The sequence below is a fragment of the Argopecten irradians genome, chromosome 1 (genome assembly GCF_041381155.1).
Source record: "Argopecten irradians isolate NY chromosome 1, Ai_NY, whole genome shotgun sequence".
In the NCBI taxonomy this organism is placed as follows: Eukaryota; Metazoa; Mollusca; class Bivalvia; order Pectinida; family Pectinidae; genus Argopecten; species Argopecten irradians.
In genome coordinates this window covers 8,930,145-8,954,591 of record NC_091134.1, presented here as the reverse complement: position 1 = coordinate 8,954,591, position 24,447 = coordinate 8,930,145, and the positions used below count along the sequence as shown (strand labels likewise).

General features: G+C 33.0%; 1 protein-coding gene across 1 annotated transcript; it reads left to right on the top strand.

The window, feature by feature from the left end:
* Positions 1-7,210: 7,210 nt before the first annotated feature.
* On the top strand, positions 7,211-13,612 carry LOC138318653 (C3 and PZP-like alpha-2-macroglobulin domain-containing protein 8). The gene is made up of 4 exons (XM_069261650.1): positions 7,211-7,220; positions 8,724-9,194; positions 9,958-10,170; positions 13,449-13,612. The coding sequence occupies exons 1-4, from the start codon at positions 7,211-7,213 to the stop codon at positions 13,610-13,612; spliced, it is 858 nt and encodes a 285-aa protein (XP_069117751.1).
* The last annotated feature ends 10,835 nt before the right edge of the window (positions 13,613-24,447 follow it).

The following is a 24,447-nucleotide window of genomic DNA, read 5'->3' as shown; positions in this document are numbered from 1 at the left end:
CTTTTGACCGACTTTTATTGAATAATTACGTCCCTTTAAATGACGATTTTATTGCATAAAATATAAATATAAAGTCGTGTGAGTGTAAATATAGGGATTGGATTTCGTTTTTATGCGCCCCATAGAATATATTCTTAGAGGAATTGCTCCATACAAGCATGGTTAACATAAAAACGAAATCCAATCCCTATATGGAAAATAAGAAATTTAACAGTCATTGGGAGAATACAAATTGTAAAATCACTACTACTACCACAAGTAACTTATCTTTATTCAGTTATTTATATCCCCGCACATATTAATACAATAATTGAAAAGTTAATCTATGAATATGTTTGGGACGGAGAGAGAGAAAATATCAAAAGAAAAACAATGATAAGAAGCTATATTGAAGGTGGATTAAATCTAATTGACATAAAATCACATATAAACACTATCAGAATTAGTTGGATTAAAAAATACATGACAGATAATAATGCTCTATGGAAATTGATCCCTAAATTGCAATTTGACAAATTTGGGGAAGATTTGCTTGTATGTAAAATGAACTTAGATAACCTTAAAGATTTAAAAAATTCGAAAGATGTGATATCACCCTTCTATTATGAAATATTATCATCATTCATTCTAATTAAAGAAAGCAATAGTTCACCAAAAGACTACAAAGATATTCTATCCCAAATAATTTGGGGAAATAAGTATATAAAATTCAGAGGAAAATATTTATGTTTTAGAAATTGGATAAAAAGATGATATCATAACTATAAAAGGCATTTTGGATAAGCATGGAAATATAAGCGAACAAATAATACTTGAAAAATAGAAAAATAAAACCAAATGGATGAGCGAGATCAGTCAGATAAAGAAATCAATACCCACAAATTGGATAAAGAAAATAAAAGACAACAGTATTAGATTAGAAAACATACATATAAAAAAGACAAGAAAATTACACTCTCTTTACCAAAACATTCAACTTGGACATCACAAAAAGTAAAAATATTAATATATACAGCCATTTCATACAAATTCTATCAGAAAAAAAACCAATAGCATATCTTGATAAATTGCCTTGACATTACACAAAATCATCTTAAAAATGCCTGCATATTTATCTTTCAAAAATTAAAAGACAACAAACTAAAAAAAATTAGATGGAAGTTATTGAATAAAATATTGACAACAAAACAATTATGTTGTTATTAATTAATGTTATTGATTGTAATAATGAGATTGAAGATTATGATCATTTTTTCATAAAATGTCCTTATTTGGCAAATTTCCAAAGAGTTATTAATGAAATCTTTGCAAAAATAGGATATGAAAAAAACATGTTCACTTTGAAAAATATAGTCATTGGCTACATGTATAAAATACAATACACAAAATATCATGATATTAATCTGATATTATCCATCATAGGATTTTCAATATATAAATGCTATTACTTAAGTGATGCAAGAACCAAACAGGTAAACATCCTATCAATACCAAAACAATATTTGTTGATGCGAGAGGAAATCAATAAACACAGAAATAAGACATTGGCTCCAGTAGTTAAAACTTTTCTTCATTCTCTGCCAGAATAAATCCAATCCACACCAGAAACACGTCTCATGTTCACACTGAAAACATTATTCTCCAAACCATGATTTATTCATAACTTCTAGGCTCCACTAAAAAGGTCAAACACGTAATCACCTCTTTAGTAACTGAAATTAAAAACAAAACATCATTCACACTACAACAAAACAAATAGCATAAACAATACATACAGATGTGACCTACTTACATAAAAAATTTGTTTACAATGACGTCAAAATCACGGACAGAATATTCCGCTACAGGCAAGCACTACAAGAGACCTGAATGGACCTGAACGGGACCTGAAGGAGGACCTGAACGGGGTTTTAGAGTATTAAATGCATATATATATATGCAATATCTCTTTATTTTATGCTAGAATATATATTAATACACATCTTGATGTCTTTTTTGTGAAATTTTTTTTTGAAGACTTAATTATAAAGCTCGACAAAAAGGTCGCTTACCCTACCGATAATATGGCGGACCTGAACGGGACCTGAAGGAGGACCTGAACGGGGTTTTAGAGTATTAATTCGTGTATGGAAGCAATATATCTTTGTTTTATGCAATATTATTCACTAATAAACTATATTAATGCTATTTATGTGGAAAAAATATGAACACTTATTTTCAAAGCTTGTAGAAAAGGGTCGCTTACTGAATAGTTAATGCCGATATGGTGGACCTGAAGACAACATGAACTGAATGGACATGAGTGAAGTTTTCAGTAATTTCTCATTTTTTTAGTAAGGATGTCAAACTGAATTAATATATGTATATACACATGCATGTATACAGATATGTATCATGCATGTATACAGATATATATCAATGTCAAGGTGATTGACTCTTGTTAGCTAATAGCAAGTAATGCTAACCTAATATTGATTTATAGTCAAAAAATAAAATATGATAGGACACAGAGTGAATTAAATCATTTATTTATTAGAATATATAAACATTATTTACATACACATCAGTTCACATAATACATGCATAAATACATACATATAAAATACATCATTTATTTATTATTTATCAATACACAATTATTTGACATGGTGCATTTCACATTCACATATATCTAATTAGATCTTCATCAAAACATTTTGCACGGTATTTACAGATAATGTTCAAAAAGTACATTACAGAAGTAAAAAAAAATATGTACACATACACCACAAAAAACAGGAAACTGTGTCTGGAGTCCGGTGTCGTTAAGATGTACAAGGTCGTGGAGGTAGTGGTCGGGGAACTTAACATGGATCCTGATAAAGTTGAGCTTCGTCTGTGTCAATCGGTTGATCTTGTTCCGTTACTTGCTGAAAGATGTCTGTGTCAGGCCTGGGGACTTGGTGAAGTTTCCACGTCGGAGAATCTCTGTGAAGTAAATCTTCTGTATGCTGGCTCGAAGTAGGTCTGTCTGAAGTGTCTGGAGTCGCTGAAAGATCTCGTTTGGGGATGAAGTAGCAGAAATGTCGTTACCTCCAAGCTGAACTACAACAACGTCGGGTCTGTACTCTATGAGATCTTGTAGAAGATGACTTGGAATCGAATCCAAACGCATACCACCCTTGCCGAAGAATCGAACAGTACCAGGGACCTACATAAAGAATTAAACACATTTTAAACAAATATTACAAAAAAATACCATGTAAAATACTGATAACTGAATTAAAATTGATAAAATCATAAAACATAAAGAATTAAAGACATTTTAAACTAATATTACAAAAAAATACCATGTAAAATATTGATAACTGAATCAAAATTGATAAAAAAAATATTGCAGATATTGATCTACATATAACTGATTTTAAATTGATTAAAACAACATTGGAAATATTGATCTACATTTAACTTAATTAAAATTGATTAAAAATACAACTTGTACTCTACATATATCCAAACATGTTACATATATTACCTTAAGGTCACCATGACAATATCGTTCAAGGCGAGTGACATAGCTGCTACCAAAGACTGCAAGTTTAGCCATGATCTTAGTATAATGTGTAGTATTCCAAGGAAAAAGGAAACAGTAAATAAAATTTGTAATGGAGTACATTTTATAATAGTTTGGACCAAGTTAGGATTGGTTATCATTGTCACAGACATCGATTCAATACACTAAAACCCCGTTCAGGTCCTCCGTTCAGGTCCATTCAGGTCTTTAGTAGGACTCGCAAAACTAGAACACGTGGTAAACATCGATAATGACCTATGAACCTAGAGGCTTAATAAAACATAAATTAATAACCCAAATGTACAAGAAATATTATATCTATGTAAACTAAACAATAATATATAAGTAAATTTTAAAAAAGTGAAAAGTTAAAAGATAGGGAGCATATGGATATTCACCATGAAAACACGTTGTGCACACTGCATTAGATGAAAAAAACGTGAACAACATTGTTGGTTGGTTGGTTGGTTGGTTGGTTAGTTGGTTGGTTGTTTGTTTGTTTGTTTGGTTGGTTGTTTGTTTGGTTGTTTGGTTGGTTGTTTGGTTGGTTGGTTGGTTGGTTGGTTGGTTGGTTGGTTGGTTGTTTGGTTGGTTGGTTGTTTGGTTGGTTGGTTGGTTGGTTGGTTGATTGTTTGGATTTAGTTTAGTTGGTTAATTTGGTTGGTTGGTTGGGTGCCTGGTTGTTTGTTTGGTTGTTTGGTTGGTTGTTTGGTTGGTTGGTTGGTTGGTTGGTTGTTTGGTTGGTTGTTTGGTTGGTTGGTTGGTTGGTTGGTTGGTTGGTTGTTTGATTGGTTGGTTGGTTGGTTGGTTGGTTGGTTGGTTGGTTGATTGTTTAGATTTAGTTTAGTTGGTTAATTTGGTTGGTTGGTTGGGTGCCTGGTTGGGTTGGGTTGGATAGGGTAGGCTAGGGTAGGCTAGGGTTGGGTAGGGTAGGGTTGGGTAGGGCTGGGTAGGGCTGGGTTTGGTTTGCTGTAGTTGGTTGGGTTGGGTTGGTTAATTGGTTGGTAGGTTTGGTATGTTGTTCCTTTGTTTGGTTGATTTGTTGGTTGGGCTTACTGGCTGGGTTGCATTGGTTGGTTGATTGCTTATATCATTGATTGATTGGTTGGTTGATTGATGATATAAACATCCTGTCACTTGTTAGGGTCATTTAACGGTCCCTATATGCGATATGTTGCATGAGTGAATGTCTTTATATTTTTTTAGTCTGCGGTATAAGTATAATAAACTCCCTGTCTGCTGTTACATACGTGCTGTGGTATACCTTTGCTGCGCATCCGAACCGTCAATAGTGCTAGCGTAACGCGGAACTATAACTTGTTAAAAATTCCACACAACACCTAGACCTACTCATATACAAAATATGTCAGGAATCAGAAAACATGACGTGTTGTCAGTAATGTTGACTTGGACATCTTTGTGTCTATTCACTAAAGGTAAGTTTAAATATGCCTTCGTTTTCTTCTCTGTGTCAAATGCTTATTTTCATACGTATTACTCATTTTTCTGAAATAGGCTTTAAACATTTTATTCAGAAAACAGAATTGAAATTCATTTTTCCGAGAAGGACCTAAAATGTTTTAATCATAATCAAAACGAATACTCAATTCTGTAAAAGAACAAAAGAAATAGTTAACCAATTATGAGTAATAATGTTCTGCATAGAATGCCATTCAAGTTTTGTTGAAAATAATCTTTTCTGAAATTGTATGTGTTTTTGTTTTCTAATCGAAGTGCAACATAAATGACGCTAATTAACTATTGTCTGAAATGCACATGAATAACATCTTTCTGTTATTGTATACCAAGTTTGTATTGATCCTTATGCTATTAGGCTGTCATTACATATATAACGTCTCGTAGGAATATGGAATTAAAATTTCATATTTTAAATTTTGCTGGTCGTTATAGGTCATAAATCATAGACAATAGTATACATAAAACATACTCCAGGTTTAACTTGTTTATAAATAATTTTTATCAATATCATGTCGAAATATGTGAAAATTCATTTTTGTTTTTTTCTTATACGTTGAGCAGACTAATTTAAGGCATTATATATTATAGTTGCATTACTTATAAAGGTGAATATGATACATTTACGTATATGTGTTGTATCGAGGACGTGTATACTTTATTTTCTAAAGAAAAAAGCTAAACAGATGCTACATATCTATTTGCTGACATTGGCTTTTCATCCCCATCAGTATGGCCTATTTATTACGCATATGGATTGTTTGGCCTTTCTTCTGTTCCAATGTTAACAAATAAGATGATAAATAGGTAACAAGACATTATTTTGTATAACTTTTTTGTAAAACAATCCACATTACCTGTAATGGGTTACAATATGAAAAAAAACATACATAAATTAAATTTTGACATAACGTAGTTACTTCCCCAAATTTCCAAATATGTCAGATTTTATTTTTACATTTGAAATTCCTAATTAACGAGTTAACCAGTGATAATCTAGGCTCCTATACACAGGCGCCATATCGAAGGGATATCATTTAGGTATAGAAATAATGGAATATAAATTTCGTCATCAGCAGTAATGAAAATCCCCCAAAGCGAGATTATAATCTATACTCGGAGAAGAGAAAACATAGTTGTACTGTCCTTAGTGCTTTGTTACATCAAACTATCATTGTTCAATATTGATAACACGGCACCAAGTATCCTTGATTGGAACAATAACCGAAAAATGGCGATAAGTGAATTTCCAAATAAAACACCATTGATTAATGTTTTATAGTTTTATGTCTACATCCCAACCATGACTTGTCATAAATCATCTATGGTATATATTTCTGGAACAACTTTTTATTTCGTCAAGAGATCATTCAATACTCTTCCATGCTGTTGGCCTTAAACTCAGAAACTGGAAGTAATGTTGGAAGTGTTCCATTAACATTATACCAATTGCATTAGCATTTACAATAATGTCTTTAGTTATCGATTTATACTAATGTGATTGATTAGTTAAATGGTATCACGTGATAGTCATGTTCTTGAGGAAGAATCAGGAAACCATTATCGATAAATCTAAAGAACTCTGTAATAATCGAAACACTGTTTTTTTTTAAATTTTAAAAAAATATTTATTGGGTCACTATCAAGAGGCGAATTAGTCATAGAGATTCGAATTACAGTAGAGAGGTCATCACCGTTATTTGTGGATCCTGGAACGACGTTTTGACGTAAAGTGATGCCATATTTAATTAGATAATAGATGTACGCTGTTGTTTCGAAATCACAATACAATGACTCCTACTACATGTATACGAGCTCAGTTTCACAACATATCCTGAAAAAGAAATCCTTTAACTTCTTCATAGGAAAGTATTACAGATTTTAAGGCCCATTAACTGAAGGATTTCCCCCTAATTAGCCATTGCCAGCTATTATCAGTGAAATTGGCAAGTAATTAGAGCTGTTCTCCTGGCAAAGATCTGTTGTTTTTTGAGCAGTTGGAATGGAATATATATTTCATCATCTTCAGTAATAAAAATCCCCCAAAGCGAGATTATAATCTATACTCGGAGAAGAGAAAACATAGTTGTACTGTCCTTAGTGCTTTGTTACATCAAACTATCATTGTTCAATATTGATAACACGGCACCAAGTATCCTTGATTGGAACAATAACCGAAAAATGGCGATAAGTGAATTTCCAAATAAAACACCATTGATTAATGTTTTATTTATTACGAGCACATCCCAACCATGACTCGTCATAAATTATCTATGGTTGATATTTCGTCAAGAGAACATTCATTACTCTTCAAGGCTGTTAGCCTTAATTAGTTTAAAATCAAGAAAATGCGAAAGCAATGTTGGAAGTATTCCAATAGTATAATACTGATTTCATTTTCATTTACAATAATTTGTTAAAGATGCTCCACTGCTGACGAATGGTGTTTGGCGTATATACTTCAGTTAAAAGACCTACTTACTTTACACAATTACCATCATAGAAAAGTTTAAGCTTCTTATTTAACTTCAAGATAAAAATATGAAAAATAATTAACAATTAATTAATAAAAAATACTATGACCTATATATAGAATAAAGTACTGATTGCGCAAAAGCAAAATAGATAATTTTATATAGTATGTCTGTATCATTGTGTTAATTAGTATATCTACACGATTAAACATCACTTTCTGTTCAAATAATGGATAAAATAGCACAGATGTCTTCCTTCCATGCGCGATAAACTTCCGGTGAAAGTTTGATTTGTTTTCTGTAAGTTCTATTTCATTATCATCCTGAAAATATCAACAAATGGATACCTCAGCCATTACACAAGATAGTCTATACAATGGTTGTTTCTGTTCTGCTTAACATAAAGGGTGTGGGGCAACTGGTTTGCGCATTATCAGTATAATGTGACCGGGTTGGGTGCCACAACAGAAATATACCACAGCCTCCCAAAATATGAAAGCAGTATATCACACACAGGGGGGTCTTATACTGTCGATAGGAGGTCCAGGCTAATAACCCAGACTGACTTGTTTATTGATGGCCGCATTTTTATTATAATTACTGTAAAGCAACATATTTTCTCATGCAAATGAATTTTGCGGATTTCGCGGACGATAAGAAATCGCAAAAATACAGGTCAAGTAGGACTCCAGGCGTTTGGATCACGACAACAAATTTCCATAGGCATTAAAACGCGTAATGAAGTTGGCGCAAAAAGAAGACGTTTTTCAGTATATGACATTTAGTTTTACGAATTAACTTAAATTGGAATCTAAAAAAGGGTACATGCTGGCAAATTTAGATTTGTTTTAATGTATTGCAAAGTAAAGTTGCAACCTAGTGAATTGTTGTGTTTTATTTAGGGTGTATATACTTTATTCATATAATGTAGCTGTCAACATTACACATAGTTTTCAGAAAAAAATGCTTTCCGCTGTGTCTTAAAGATTCAAATGTCAAGACATAATTACTAAAACCCATTCATATCACGTATGGCAGTTACCATGTATAAACCGCTTGTCGTTGGTTTTTTCTGGGTACTTGCATCTTCGCTAGCGTTTTTATATATATATATATTTGATCAGTGTTAGGGCCCTGTAGGTTTACCACTTTATATATTTTGTTTCACTTGATAATTCACTGAATTGTTTTGAATTATAAAACGTTTTGTTTATTTGCAGGTGAAATTCGACATGTATTTACTCCAAAACAAACATCAGCGACTTGGTTCACATTCAATTATACTCTGCTAAGCAGTATAGGGTATAACCAGGCCCTATCCCCATTTATATTCCATGTGAAAGCATGCACTGATGCTCATGTCTTACTTATGGACTTTGATAGTCAAACAGCCCCTGGAAACATTTACGAAATTGTCATAGGAGGATGGAATAATAGTAAAACAGTACTGAGAACAGCTAAGCAGTCGGATCCCGTGAAAGAATACGTGGAAAACTATCTACTGAACTGTGATAATTATCGTACATTTACAATTACTTGGGATACCTCTGGATCTGTTCATTTATTCAAACACGTGGCTGATAACAAGGAGGATATACTGTCGTGGTCAAACCCGAATCCGTTTATTGTTAGTTACATTGGTGTTTCAACCGGACCAGCCGGGGATGGATATTGGAACATAACTATTCCAGGTATGTATATATATAAACAAGCTTGACCGCTGACAAATGAGGTTTTTGCTTTATCAAAAACAGGAAGAGATCAATTAGCATTTTTTCTTCAGTTTCAAAAGTGACTTTCTTTTTATCTTTACCACCATCGAAAAAATTGAGCTTCTAATTTTGCTTCAAGATAAAAATGTTAAAAATAATTAATTGCATCCCGAAAAAAATCCATGGCACTTAATGTCCTATATGGAATGAAGAACTGATTATGCATGCACCAAAGGCAAAATAAATTCTTTAATATCATTTTTGTGTTAATTAGATATACACGTATATATACACGATTGAACACCAATTATTGTTCAAATGATGAGTATCGATAATGCTCTATCAGCGGTGGAGCATCTTTAAAGAGGTAGATAATTAGTAATCGTTGACAACAACGCCTTTTGTTTTTGACCATTGAACTAAGACAATAAAGAGAATAGTGACGTCACAGAACGTTTTGTGTACATTGTAATTAAATAACTTCCTAATTACTGAAAACAATAATATGCTACTTTGCTCACACTAAAATTTTATTTTTCTTTTCGTTTCTTTTACAAGTGGGGAAAGTATATGCATTTTATTGCGTTTTCGCAGTTGCTTTACCATATAATTCAAAATGTTATTTGATGGATCAAAATTTTTAAAACATCTACAGCAGGTGTTATCACCACAACCACATCGTCCACTGCCGTCACCACGTCTATTCCACCTACCCCGTCAAGTATAGCAACCACTTCCTTAGTCACAACCACTTCCACCACCACCACCACCACCACCACCCCTACCACTGCCGTCACAACCACCACCGCCGCCGCCGCCGCCGCCGCCGCCGCCACCGCCGCCACCGCCACCACTACCACTCCCACCTTCACAACTAGCGAGCTGTCCGTCCAAAATACAACGTCCACAGGTACATCGACCCCGACTGTCCCGACTTCTGCAGTTTCTGATGAAGGTATAAAGAACACTTGCTTTTTTTCGTGTAGTGTTTGTTTTTCATATCCTGTACAATTACACATTTTTGCAATACAGTGTAATAATATGTTAATGCATTTGGCGTCGAAGCATTAATGAAATTATAGTATGTTAATGTCATTGAAATATCATAGTTTGGGAATGCGCGAATTCACCTTTACAGTTAGATATATTGCATCATTGACAGTAGGATCGTGCATTATTTTCTTTAAAATGTTGATGTCAAAATAAACGTATGATTACACTGTTCTGTTAATTTCATGTTTGATACGTAATTTTATGTATATTCAGTCCATTTACGTTGTCTTCCTCCATTTTAGTTTGCCTCAATAAACGTTTAATTCTTTTATTAGAATTTCAAATTCTATTGTCCTGTAATTTGATGTTTATCGGTTTGATTTATGTTTCTATTGAAGGACTAAGATGCATTTTTAAGTCAGTGCAATAATTCTAAATGACGTGTCCCCGTGGTCGTTGTAGGATTCATTTTGTATACGTAGTTTCAATACATGTTATGCGATTCTTAATGTGACAGGGTGGGGTAGTAGTTAAGCCCTTTGCCTTTTACTTAGCCGGATGGGTTCGACACGCGGTACAGACGTGAAAATGTCAAGGGTCACCTGGCCGATCATTTGGGTTTTCACCGGTCACTCTGGTTTCCTCCCTCCCACTTTACAACGTTCGTGCGCTTTTATCCGGGTAATCGAAAGTGCTTTTTATGAGTTATGTAACTTTTTTCGCAATCGATGTAAAATCAAATCATGTTTTTTTTTGTATTGCTGCTGACCTCCCTTTCGGTCCTCATTGACTATTTGTTATTTGATTATAATTATTTCGTTCCATGGTTATTTCTTAAATGTTAGGTGGTTTTAATATATTTTTTTTAATATCATATTCATTCAACCACCTGTATGACGCTACACACAAGTTGTCTGTTTTATGACTTTTCGGCCTATTTACCGTGTGGCCGTCATGGCAAATGTTCGTCTGTTATATACCTTTATATTAGTCTTACATTGTTGATAGAGCTGTCTGTCAGTCGCCCATGTTCTTGAAAATATCATTTCAGAGTAAGATATATACAATTAAGTTGTCATTTTTGCATGCAATAAACTAACAATAACATAGATAACAAAATGATAAACAACGACATTAATGATGAAGATGTTCAATTTCATTGAATTAAAATCAATTTCAACATCTGTTTCAATAACTGCTTATGAACCTGAATTATCACATATATTTAATATCGTGGCATGTTTGAAGGAAAATAATTTGAAAAATAATTAGAAACGTTAATTATCCCTCTATTATTACGGTGCTATGCATTCGTTCACCTGTAAGTTTTTTGATCTGGTCGCCTTTGCTTATTTTATAATCACTTGATGAGTGGAATTTTCTTTTTGCATTTGTTCCAAAGCCTCGGATTATATATCTACTAAAATTAGCAAGTAAACAAAAACATGTTTCTAATACGCTTAGCCTAATTACCCCCTATCAACTGGCCTTTTTAAATCATCATATTCTATCATGTAAATCATTGTGTGTCAGGCGGTCCAGTTCAGAGCAACATTATCCGTGGACTTTGAAAGTAAAGGCGTTAATGCAAAAACAAAAAACAAAAAAAAAACAAAAAAAAACATTTCGTATATCGATTTCATGAGGGATGTAACAAAGGCGACGCTACATAGATAACGCGTTCAGTGATTTCTCTCATATGTACAGTATATACATACTATTATATTTCTTCAAAGAGAGACATTGCCTTTACTAGATTAATGTAAATAGAATGTTTTTTGTGTGTGATTACATTTCACGTATGTCACGAACGATTAGATACCGCGAAACGGTCTGATTATAAACGAAGAAAAATTAGATGACTCTCAATCGCGACATTTCACCTCCGTGAAAAGGTCTTCAGTACGGTGGCTGGGAGCGGACATGAAATAAATAAAATTATTGCGTTCGAACGAAATATTATTGGGTGGGAACGAAATACTATTGCGTTCGAACGAAATATTATTGCGTGGGAAACGAAATACTATTGCGTTCGAACGAAATATTATTGCGTGGGAACGAGATAATGAAGAGTATGTGATTCTAGCACTCTGGAATTTCAGAAGAAGATTTTTTTGAAGTTTTAGCCTATTTGACCCCTTTTGGCCAAACCCCTGAGGCCCCTGGGGGTCAGTCGTGGAAAACATTGTTATTATGATTCAATGGCGGTCTAATACTGATAATTCTGACAACATTTGACTTATATCCTATTACAAATGACCAAATAATGCTCAAAAATGTGTTTTCCGTCTATAAACTGTAGTAAACTTGACCCCCTCCCAATGGGGGAACGTGAGACCCCAGGGTCATATAATTTACAGTTTTTGTTAAGGACCTTAAGACCTTTAAATCAATGAAGAGTATGTGATTCTAGCCCTCTGGAATTTCAGAAGAAGATTTTTTGAAGTTTTAGCCTATTTGACCCCTTTTGGCCCCACCCCTCAGGCCCCTGGGGGCTGGGACCATATTATTCACAATATAGTTGACCTTTGGCTATGAAAGGTTTCTGCAAAATTTCAACAAATTTGGTGAAGAAGTTTTGGAGAAGAAGTCAAAAAAGTAAATTGTTTATCGCCATACCACGCACGACGCACGTCGGTCTACGGACGACGACGGACAAAAGGCAATTAGAATAGGTCACTTGAGACTTCGTCTCTGGTGACCTAAAAAGCCGTTTCGGAAAGGTAATGGACCTGTTCGATTTCTCTCTTCTAAAGTTCCAAAGGTATTAAAGAAATATTTGGGAAATTATTTTTCCTATATACTATAAACCAACTTTATTTCGCGCTTTTATACTTATAGTATTTGATTAAAAAAAACCCGCCTTCATATCCTGTAGCATCAATTTTCAATTGTTAGTTATACTTATTTTGTCAAAATGGATCAAACATCGGTTAGATGAGTATTCGTAAAAAACAAAGGACAATAATGATTTAACTTCTCCTTATCTCTAAAACATTAAAGATACTCTACAGCTGACGAAATGTTCTTCTTCTCTGTCAAAAACAGGCGCAGACGAATATAGTATTTTTCTTAAGCTTCAAAAGTTACTTACTCTATACCATCACCACCATTGAAAAGTTTGTAAACGAATGCTCATATCGTAAAAATAACCTTGTATACCGATATGTTTATAATACATTATAGCATTTTTATGATGTATTAGACTTTCTTGATTGATTATACTATCTAATTTCACAGATTCAAACACAACGGAGTCAGCAACAGCATGTCCATGTGAATGTCCTAAGCCTAATTCAAACCGTACACGCAATTATACACAGGACCAACTCAAGGAGGTAATGGAGAAATTACGTACAGAATTATCAGTCGTCAAGAAAACGACTAGTAAACATACCAGATAAATGATTTCAGCTCCTGACGCTCGCACATCGTCAACAGTGATGGGGTCTGCTGCTGGGGTTATTTTGGCTTGCATTTTTGGAGGTATCATGATTCTAGATTTGGCGAATTTGTTTGCTACGTGTCGCGGACGTCGGAAACAACTTTCAAATGCATGAAGCAACATGACAGGGCACTGTTCTTGGGAAGCGCAAAGACATCCTTTGACATATCTGTAGTGAGATTGGACTTGGTCGATCATCGATGACCATGTATCTCGGCGGTAGAGCATTCGGCTAGTGTTCGAAGGTCCCACGTTCGAATCCCGTTCTAGCCGCTACTTTTTCTCCTCTCCTGTTACATATTCGACTACTTGATCTTTCATCATGTAACAATTTCCTATCACAATTACATAACAGACACGTGCCGAGGCCAACAAGCATGATTAATATAATATGACTTTGTGTGTAATGTTAAATAGTAATTTCTTATTTTGCTTACCTCCCAGCAAAAAGAAAAAAAGAAAAGAAGAGGGACGACTGGTTTGTCCGTTGTCAGTTCATTGTGACTTGGTTGGGCGTGCTTGTCTTATGTCTTTGATAGCATGTTTCAGTGAGATATCACTATAAAAAGGGCATGAGTTCCACTATCAATAACATACTGCTCTATCTCAAAGGACGCACACATTTCACACACGCTACACACCTCATTCATGCGAGGCCGTCCTTAAATGACCCTGACTGTTAATAGGAAGTTAATCAAACGGACAAATCGAAAATTCTTAATGATTAGTTAACATGCTTTCGTATAATGAAAAATCTCGTTTAACAGCGATTCAAGATATAGAATACAGTTAGTATCCTTGCTATTTGCTTATGGTAGGGATGTAAAAGTAATGTTATGGTAGGGATGTAAAAAAAATGTTATGGTAGGGATGTAAAAGTAATGTTATGGTAGGGATGTAAAAGTTATATTATGGTAGGGATGTAAAAGTAATGTTATGATAGGGATGTAAAGGTAATGTTATGGTAGGGATGTAAAAGTAATGTTATGGTAGGGATGTAAAAGTAATGTTATGGTAGGGATGTAAAAGTAATGTTATGGTAGGGATGTAAAAGTAATGTAATGATAGGGATGTAAAAGTAATGTTATGGTAGGGATGTAAAAGTAATGTTATAGTAGGGATGTAAAAGTAATGTTATGGTAGGGATGTAAAAGTATTGTTATGGTAGGGATGTAAAAGTATTGTTATGATAGGGATGTAAAAGTAATGTTATGGTAGAGATGTAAAAGTAATGTTATGGTAGGGATGTAAAAATAATGTTATAGTAGGGATGTTATGGTAGGGATGTAAAAGTAATGTTATGGTAGGGATGTAAAAGTAATGTTATGGTAGGGATGTAAAAGTAATGTTATGGTAGGGATGTAAAAGTAATGTTATGGTAGGGATGTAAAAGTAATGTTATGGTAGGGATGTAAAAGTAATGTTATGGTAGGGATGTAAAAGTAATGTTATGGTAGGGATGTAAAAGTAATGTTATGGTAGGTATGTAAAAGTAATGTTATAGTAGGGATGTAAAAGTAATGTTATGATAGGGATGTTAAGGTAATGTTATGGTAGGTATGTTAAATAATGTTATGGTAGGGATGTTGAATAATGTTATGGTAGGGATGTAAAAGTTATATTATGGTAGGGATGTAAAAGTAATGTTATGATAGGGATGTAAAGGTAATGTTATGGTAGGGATGTAAAGGTAATGTTATGATAGGGATGTAAAAGTAATGTTATGGTAGGGATGTAAAAGTAATGTTATGGTAGGGATGTAAAAGTAATGTTATGGTAGGGATGTTAAATAATGTTATGGTAGGGATGTAAAAGTAATGTTATGGTAGGGATGTAAAAAAATGTTATGGTAGGGTGTAAAAGTAATGTTATGGTAGGGATGTAAAAGTAATGTTATGGTAGGGATGTAAAAGTAATGTTATGGTAGGGATGTAAAAGTTATGTTATGGTAGGGATGTAAAAGTAATGTTATGGTAGGGATGTAAAAGTAATGTTATGGTAGGGATGTAAAAGTAATGTTATGGTAGGGTGTAAAAGTAATGTTATGGTAGGAATGTAAAAGTAATGTTATGGTAGGGATGTTAAATAATGTTATGGTAGGGATGTAAAAGTAATGTTATGGTAGGGATGTAAAAGTAATGTTATGGTAGGGATGTAAAAGTAATGTTATGGTAGGGATGTAAAAGTAATGTTATGGTAGGGATGTAAAAGTAATGTTATGATAGGGATGTAAAAGTAATGTTATGGTAGGGATGTAAAAGTAATGTTATGGTAGGGATGTAAAAGTAATGTTATGGTAGGGATGTAAAAGTAATGTTATGATAGGGATGTAAAAGTTATGTTATGGTAGGGATGTAAAAGTAATGTTATGATAGGGATGTAAAGGTAATGTTATGATAGGGATGTAAAAGAAATGTTATGGTAGGGATGTAAAAGTAATGTTATGGTTGGGTGTAAAAGTAATGTTATGGTAGGGATGTAAAAGTAATGTTATGGTAGGGTGTAAAAGTAATGTTATGGTAGGAATGTAAAAGTAATGTTATGGTAGGGATGTTAAATAATGTTATGGTAGGGTGTAAAAGTAATGTTATGGTAGGGATGTAAAAGTAATGTTATGGTAGGGATGTAAAAGTAATGTTATGGTAGGGATGTTAAATAATCTTATGGTAGGGATGTAAAAGTAATGTTATGGTAGGGATGTAAAAAATGTTATGGTAGGGTGTAAAAGTAATGTTATGGTAGGGATGTAAAAGTAATGTTATGGTAGGGATGTAAAGTAATGTTATGGTAGGGTATAAAATGTTATGGTAGGGATGTAAAAGTAATGTTATGGTAGGGATGTAAAAGTAATGTTATGGTAGGGATGTAAAAGTAATGTTATGGTAGGGATGTAAAAGTAATGTTATGGTAGGGATGTAAAAGTAATGTAATGGTAGGGATGTAAAAGTAATGTTATGGTAGGGATGTAAAAGTAATGTTATGGTAGGGATGTAAAAGTAATGTTATGGTAGGGATGTAAAATATGTTATATAGGATGTTATGGTAGGGATGTAAAAGTAATGTTATGGTAGGGTGTAAAAATAATGTTATGGTAGGGATGTAAAAGTATGGTAGGGATGTAAAAGTAATGTTATGGTAGGGATGTAAAAGTAATGTTATGGTAGGGATGTAAAAAGTAATGTTATGGTAGGGATGTAAAAGTAATGTTATGGTAGGGATGTAAAAGTAATGTGTATGGTAGGATGTAAAAATAATGTTATGGTAGGGTGTAAAAGTAATGTTATGGAGGATGTAAAATAATGTTATGGTAGGGATGTAAAAGTAATGTTATGGTAGGGATGTAAAAGTAATGTTATGGTAGGGATGTAAAAGTAATGTTATGGTAGTAGGATGTAAAAGTAATGTTATGGTAGGGATGTAAAAGTAATGTTATGGTAGGGATGTAAAAGTAATGTTATGGTAGGGATGTAAAAGTAATGTTATGGTAGGGATGTAAAAGTAATGTTATGGTAGGGATGTAAAAGTAATGTTATGGTAGGATGTAAAAGTAATGTTATGGTAGGGATGTAAAAGTAATGTTATGGTAGGGATGTAAAAGTAATGTTATGGTAGGGATGTAAAAGTAATGTTATGGTAGGGATGTAAAAGTAATGTTATGGTAAGGATGTAAAAGTAATGTTATGGTAGGGATGTAAAAGTAATGTTATGGTAGGGATGTAAAAGTAATGTTATGGTAGGGATGTAAAAGTAATGTTATGGTAGGGATGTAAAAGTAATGTTATGGTAGGACTGTTGCTTAATGTTATGGTAGGGATGTAAAAGTAATGTTATGGTAGGGATGTAAAAGTAATGTTATGGTAGGGATGTAAAAGTATTATGTTAATGGTAGAAATGTAAAAATATGTTATGGTAGGGTGTAAATTAAAGTTATGGTAGGGCTGTGAAATTAATGTTATAATAGGGTTGTGAAATTAATATTATGGTAGGGATGTAAAAGTAATGTTATGGTAGGGATGTAAAAGTAATGTTATGATAGGGTTTTAAAAATATTGTTATCGTAGGGTTGTTAAAGTATTATTGTGGTAGAGATGTAAAAGTAATGTTATGGTAGGGTTGTAAAAGAAATGTTATGGCAAAATTGTAAAAATAATGTTATGGTAGGTATGTAAAGTAATGTTATGGTAGGGCTGAAAAAAGCATTGTTATGGTAGGGATGTAAAAGTAATGTTATGGTAGGGATGCAAAAATTATGTTATGGTAGGGATGTAAAAGTAATGTTATGGTAGGGATGTAAAAGTAATGTTATGGTAGGGATGTAAATAATTTATGGTAGGGATGTAAAAGTAATGTTATGGTAGGGATGTAAAAGTAATGTTATGGTAGGGATGTAAAAGTAATGTTATGGTAGGGATGTAAAAGTAATGTTATGGTAGGGATGTAAAAGTAATGTTATGGTAGGGTGTAAAAGTAATGTTATGGTAGGGATGTAAAAGTAATGTTATGGTAGGGATGTAAAAGTAATGTTATGGTAGGGATGTAAAAGTAATGTTATGGTAGGGATGTAAAAGTAATGTTATGGTAGGGATGTAAAAGTAATGTTATGGTAGGGATGTAAAAGTAATGTTATGGTAGGGATGTAAAAGTAATGTTATGGTAGGGATGTAAAAGTAATGTTATGGTAGGGTGTAAAAATAATGTTATAGTAGGGATGTTATGGTAGGGATGTAAAAGTAATGTTATGGTAAGGATGTAAAAGTAATGTTATGGTAGGGATGTAAAAGTTTTGTTATGATAGGATGTAAAAGTAATCTTATGGTAGGGATGTAAAAGTAATGCTATGGTATCGATGTAAAAATAATGTTATGGTAGGGTTGTGAAATTAATGTTATGGTAGGGATGTAAAAGTAATGTGATGGTAGGATGTAAAATAAATGTTATGGTAGGGTGTAAAAGTAATGTTATGGCAGGAATGTTAAATAATGTTATGGTAGGGATGTAAAAGTAATGTTATGGTAGGGATGTAAAAGTAATGTTATGGTAGGGATGTAAAGGTAATGTAATGGTAGAGATGTAAAAGTAATGTTATGGTAGGATGTAAAAGTAATGTTATGGTAGGGATGTATAGTAATGTTATGGTAGGGATATAAAAGTAGTGTTATTGAAGGGATGTAAAAGTAATGTTATGGTAGGGATGTAAAAGTAATGTGATGGTTGAAATGTAAAAGAAATGTTATGGTAGGGTGTAAAAGTAATGTTATGGTAGGGATGTAAAAGTAATGTTATGGTAGGGATGTAAAAGTAATGTTATGGTTGGGGTGTAAAAGTAATGCTATGGTAGGGATGTAAAAGTTATTTTATGGTAAAATTGTAAAAATAATGTTATGGTAGGGTTGTGAAATTAAAGTTATGGTAGGGCTGTGAAATTAATGTTATAATAGGGTTGTGAAATTAATATTATGGTAGGGATGTAAAAGTTATGTTATGGTAGGGATGTAAAAGTAATGTTATGATAGGGCTTTCAAAATATTGTTATCGGAGGGTTGTTATCGGAGGGTTGTTAAAGTATTATTGTGGTAGAGATGTAAAAGTAATGTTATGGTAGGGTTGTAAAAGAAATGTTATGGCAAAATTGTAAAAATAATGTTATGGTAGGTATGTAAAGTAATGTTATGGTAGGGCTGAAAAGCATTGTTATGGTAGGGATGTAAAAGTAATGTTATGGTAGGGATGCAAAAATTATGTTATGGTAGGGATTTAAAAGAAATGTTATGGTAGGGATGTTAAAGTAATGTTATGGTAGGGATGTAAAAATAATGTGATGGTAGGAATGTAAAAGTAATGTAGTGGTAGGGATGTATAGTAATGTTATGGTAGGGATGTAAAAGTAATGTTATGGTAGGGATGTAAAAGTAATGCTATGGTATCGATGTAAAAATTATGTTATGGTAAAATTGTAAAAAATAATGTTATGGTAGGGTTGTGAAATCAATGTTATGGTAGGGATGTAAAAGTAATGTGATGGTAGGATGTAAAAGAAATGTTATGGTAGGGTGTAAAAGTAATGTTATAGTAGGGATGTAAAAGTAATGTTATGGTAAGAATGTTATGGTAGGGATGCAAAAGTATTGTAATGGTAGGGATGTAAAAGTAATGTTATGGTAGGGATGTAAAAGTAATGTTATGGTAGGGTGTAAAAGTAATCTTATGGTATGGGGTGTAAAAGTAATGCTATGGTAGGGATGTAAAAGTTATTTTATGGTAAAATTGTAAAAATAATGTTATGGTAGGGTTGTGAAATTAATATTATGGTAGGGCTGTGAAATTAATGTTATGGTAGGGCTGTGAAATTAATGTTATGGTAGGGTTGTGAAATCAATATTATGGTAGGGATGCAAAAGTAATGTTATGGTAGGGATGTAAAAGTAATGTTATGATAGGGATGTAAAAGTAATGTTATAGTAGGGATGTAAAAGTAACGTTATGGTAGGGATGTAAAAGTAACGTTATGGTAGGGATGTAAAAGTAATGTTATGGTAGAGATGTAAAAGTTATGTTATGGTAGGGATGTAAAAGTAATGTTATGGTAGGGATGTAAAAGTAATGTTATGGTAGGGATGTAAAAGTAATGTTATGGTAGGGATGTAAAAGTATTGTTATGATAGGGATGTAAAAGTAATGTTATGGTAGGGATGTAAAAGTTATGTTATGGTAGGGATGTAAAAGTAATGTTATGGTAGGGATGTAAAAGTAATGTTATGGTAGGGATGTAAAAGTAATGTTATGGTAGGGATGTAAAAGTAATGTTATGGTAGGGATGTAAATGTAATGTTATGGTAGGGATGTAAAAGTCATGTTATGGTAGGGATGTAAAAGTTATGTTATGGTAGGGCTGAAAAGTAATGTTATGGTAGGGATGTAAAAATAATGTTATGGTAGGGATGGAAAAGTAATGTTATGGTAGGGATGTAAGAGTAATGCTACAGTAGGGTTGTAAAAGTAATGTTTTGGTAGGGATGTAAAAGCAATGTTATGGTAGGGTGTAAAATTAATATTATTGTATGGATGTAAAAGTAATGCTACAGTAGGATTGTAAAATTAATGTTATGGTAGGATGTAAAATTAATCTTATGGTAGGGTGTAAAATTAATGTTATGGTAGGGATGTAAAAGTAATGCTACAGTAGGGATGTAAAAGTAATTTTATGGTAGGGATGAAAATGTAATGCTATGGTAGGAATGTAAAGGAAATGTTACGTTAGGGATGTAAAAGTAATGTAATGATAGGGATGTATAGTAATGTTATGGTAGGGATGTATAGTAATGTTATGGTAGGGATGTAAAAGTAATGTTATGGTAGGGATGTAAATGTAATGCTATGGTAGGAATGTAAAGGAAATGTTATGTTAGGGATATAAAAGTAATGTTATGGTAGGGATGTAAAAGTATTGTTATGGTAGGGATGAATAGTAATGTTATGGTAGGGATGCAAAAGTAATGTTATGGTAGGGACGTAAATGTAATGCTATGGTAGGAATGTAAAGGAAATGTTATGTTAGGGATGTAAAATTAATGTAATGATATGGATGTATAGTAATGTTATGCTAGGGATGTATAGTTATGTTATGGTATGGATGTAAATGTAATGCTATGGTAGGAATGTAAAGGAAATGTTATGTTAGGGATATAAAAGTAATGTTATGGTAGGGATGTATAGTAATATTATGATAGGGATGCAAAAGTAATGTTATGGTAGGGATGTCAACGTTATGTTATGGTAGGGATGTAAAAGTAAAGTTATGGTTGGGATGTAAAAGTTATGTTATGGTAGGGATGCAAAAGTAATGTTATGGTAGGGATGTAAAAGTAATGTTATGGTAGGGATGTAAAAGTAATGTTATGATAGGGATGTAAAAGTAATGTTATGGTAGGGATGTAAAAGTAATGTTATGATAGGGATGCAAAAGTAATGTTATGGTAGGGATGTAAAAGTAATGTTATGGTAGGATGTAAAAGTAATGTTATGATAGGGATGTAAAAGTAATGTTATGGTAGGGATGTAAAAGTAATGTTATGGTAGGGATGAAAAAATTATGTTATGGTAGGATGTAAAAGTTATGTTATGATAGGGATGTAAAAGTAATGTTATGGTAGGATGTAAAAGCAATGTTATGGTAGGGATGTAAAAGTAATGTTATGGTAGGGATGTAAAAGCAATGTTATGGTAGGGATGTAAAAGTAATGCTACAGTAGGGATGTAAAAGTAATGTTATGGTAGGATGTAAAAGTAATGTTATGGTAGGGATGTAAAAGTAATGTTATGGTAGGGATGTAAAAGTAATGTTATGGTAGGGATGTAAAAGTAATGCTTCAGTAGGGATTTAAAAGTAATGTTATGGTAGGGATGTAAAAGTAATGTTATGGTAGGATGTAAAAGTAATGTTATGGAAGGGATGTAGAAATATTGTTATAGTAGGGATGTAAAAGTAATGTTATGGTAGGGATGTAAAAGTATTGTTATGGTAGGGATGTAAAAGTAATGTAATGGTATGATGTAAAAGTAATGTTATGGTATGGATGTAGAAATATTGTTATAGTAGGGATGTAAAAGTAATGTTATGGTAGGGATGTAAAAGTATTGTTATAGTAGGGATGTAAAAGTATTGTTATAGTAGGGATGTAAAAATAATGCTATACTAGGGTGTAAGATTAAAGTTATGGTAGGGATGTAAAAATAATGTTATGGTAGGGTGTAAAAGTAATGTTATGGTAGGGTGTAAAAATAATGTTATACTAGGGTGTAAAATTAATGTTATGGTAGGGATGTTAAAGAAATGTAATGTAGGAATGTAAAAGTAATGTTATGGTAGGGATGTAAAAGTAATGTTATGGTAGGGATGTAAAAGTAATGTTATGGTAGGAATGTAAAAGTAATGTTATGGTAGGGATGTAAAAGTAATGTTATGGTAGGGATGTAAAAGTAATGTTATGGTAGGAATGTAAAAGTAATGTTATGGTAAGGATGTAAAAGTAATGTTATGGTAGGGATGTAAAAGTATTGTTATGATAGGGATGTAAAAGTCATGTTATGGTAGGGATGTAAAAGTTATGTTATTGTAGGGATGTAAAAGTAATGTTATGGTAGGGATGTAAAAGTAATGTTATGGTAGGGATGTAAAAGTAATGTTATGGTAGGGATGTAAAAGTAATGTTATGGTAGGGATGTAAAAGTAATGTTATGGTAGGGATGTAAAAGTCATGTTATGGTAGGGATGTAAAAGTTATGTTATGGTAGGGCTGAAAAGTAATGTTATGGTAGGGATGTAAAAATAATGTTATGGTAGGGATGGAAAAGTAATGTTATGGTAGGGATGTAAGAGAAATGCTACAGTAGGGTTGTAAAAGTAATGTTTTGGTAGGGATGTAAAAGCAATGTTATGGTAGGGTGTAAAATTAATATTATTGTAGGGATGTAAAAGTAATGCTACAGTAGGATTGTAAAATTAATGTTATGGTAGGATGTAAAATTAATCTTATGGTAGGGTGTAAAATTAATGTTATGGTAGGGATGTAAAAGTAATGCTACAGTAGGGATGTAAAAGTAATGTTATGGTAGGGATGAAAATGTAATGCTATGGTAGGAATGTAAAGGAAATGTTACGTTAGGGATGTAAAAGTAATGTAATGATAGGGATGTATAGTAATGTTATGGTAGGGATGTAAAAGTAATGTTATGGTAAACTGTTGCTTAACCTTTGTTGGTTTCAGACTTTTTTTGCATATTACTTTATATAATAATTTTTATAATAACCTTAGCGACGACTTGTTATCTTTCTATGACGTCATTCCATTTTGTAGTATAATATTACTTTCTAACATGCTTATTTAAAAAGTTGTTAAATAAAATGAAGTTTCAGTTTTTACCTAGTTATAAGACACAGTGTACTTAGTGAACAGGTACAGTGTACTTTGTGAACAGGTACAGCGTACTTTGTGAACAGGTACAGCGTACTTAGTGGACAGGTACAGTGTACTTAGTAGACAGATACAGTGTACTTAGTGAACTGCTAAAGTGACTGTGTACTTAGTAAACTACTAAAGTGTACTTAGTGAACAGGTACAGTGTACTTTGTGAATAGGTACAGCGTACTTAATAGACAGATACAGTGTACTTAGTGAACTGCTAAAGTGACTGTGTACTTAGTGAACTGCTAAAGTGACTGTGTACTTAGTGAACTGCTAAAGTGAATGTGTACTTAGTGAACAGATAGAGTGTACTTAGTGGACAGGTCCAGTGTACTTAGTGAACTGCTAAAGTGAATGTGTACATAGTGAACAGGTACAGTGTACTTATTGGACAGGTACAGTGTACTTAAGGAACAGCAAAAGTGTTCATAGTGAACAAATACAGTGAACTTAGTGAACAAGTACAGTGTACTTAGTGAACGTATAGTGTACGTAGTGGATAGGTGCAGTGTACTTTGTGGACGGGTACAGTGTACATAGTGAACAGCAAAAGTGTTCTTTGCGAACTAATACAGTGGACTTAGTGAACAAGTACAGTGAACTTAGTGAACTGCTTCTGTGTACTTAGTAAACACGTACAATACACTTAGTGAATAGTTACAGTGTACATAGTGAACAGATACAGTGTAATTAGTGAACATGTACAGTGTACTTATTGGACAGGTACAGCGTACTTAGTGGACCGATACAGCGTACTTAGTGAACTGCTAAAGTGACTGTGTACTTAATGAACTGTTAAAGAGTGCTAAGTGAACAGGTCAAGTGTACTTAG

What these genes read in the sequence shown, in the direction of transcription:
- LOC138318653 (XM_069261650.1), top strand. An exon ending in TTGGAACATAACTATTCCAG is followed by an intron (nt 9,195 to 9,957) that starts GTATGTATATAT and finishes CCACTTCCTTAG; the next exon opens with TCACAACCACTTCCACCACC. An exon ending in TTCTGCAGTTTCTGATGAAG is followed by an intron (nt 10,171 to 13,448) that starts GTATAAAGAACA and finishes CTAATTTCACAG; the next exon opens with ATTCAAACACAACGGAGTCA.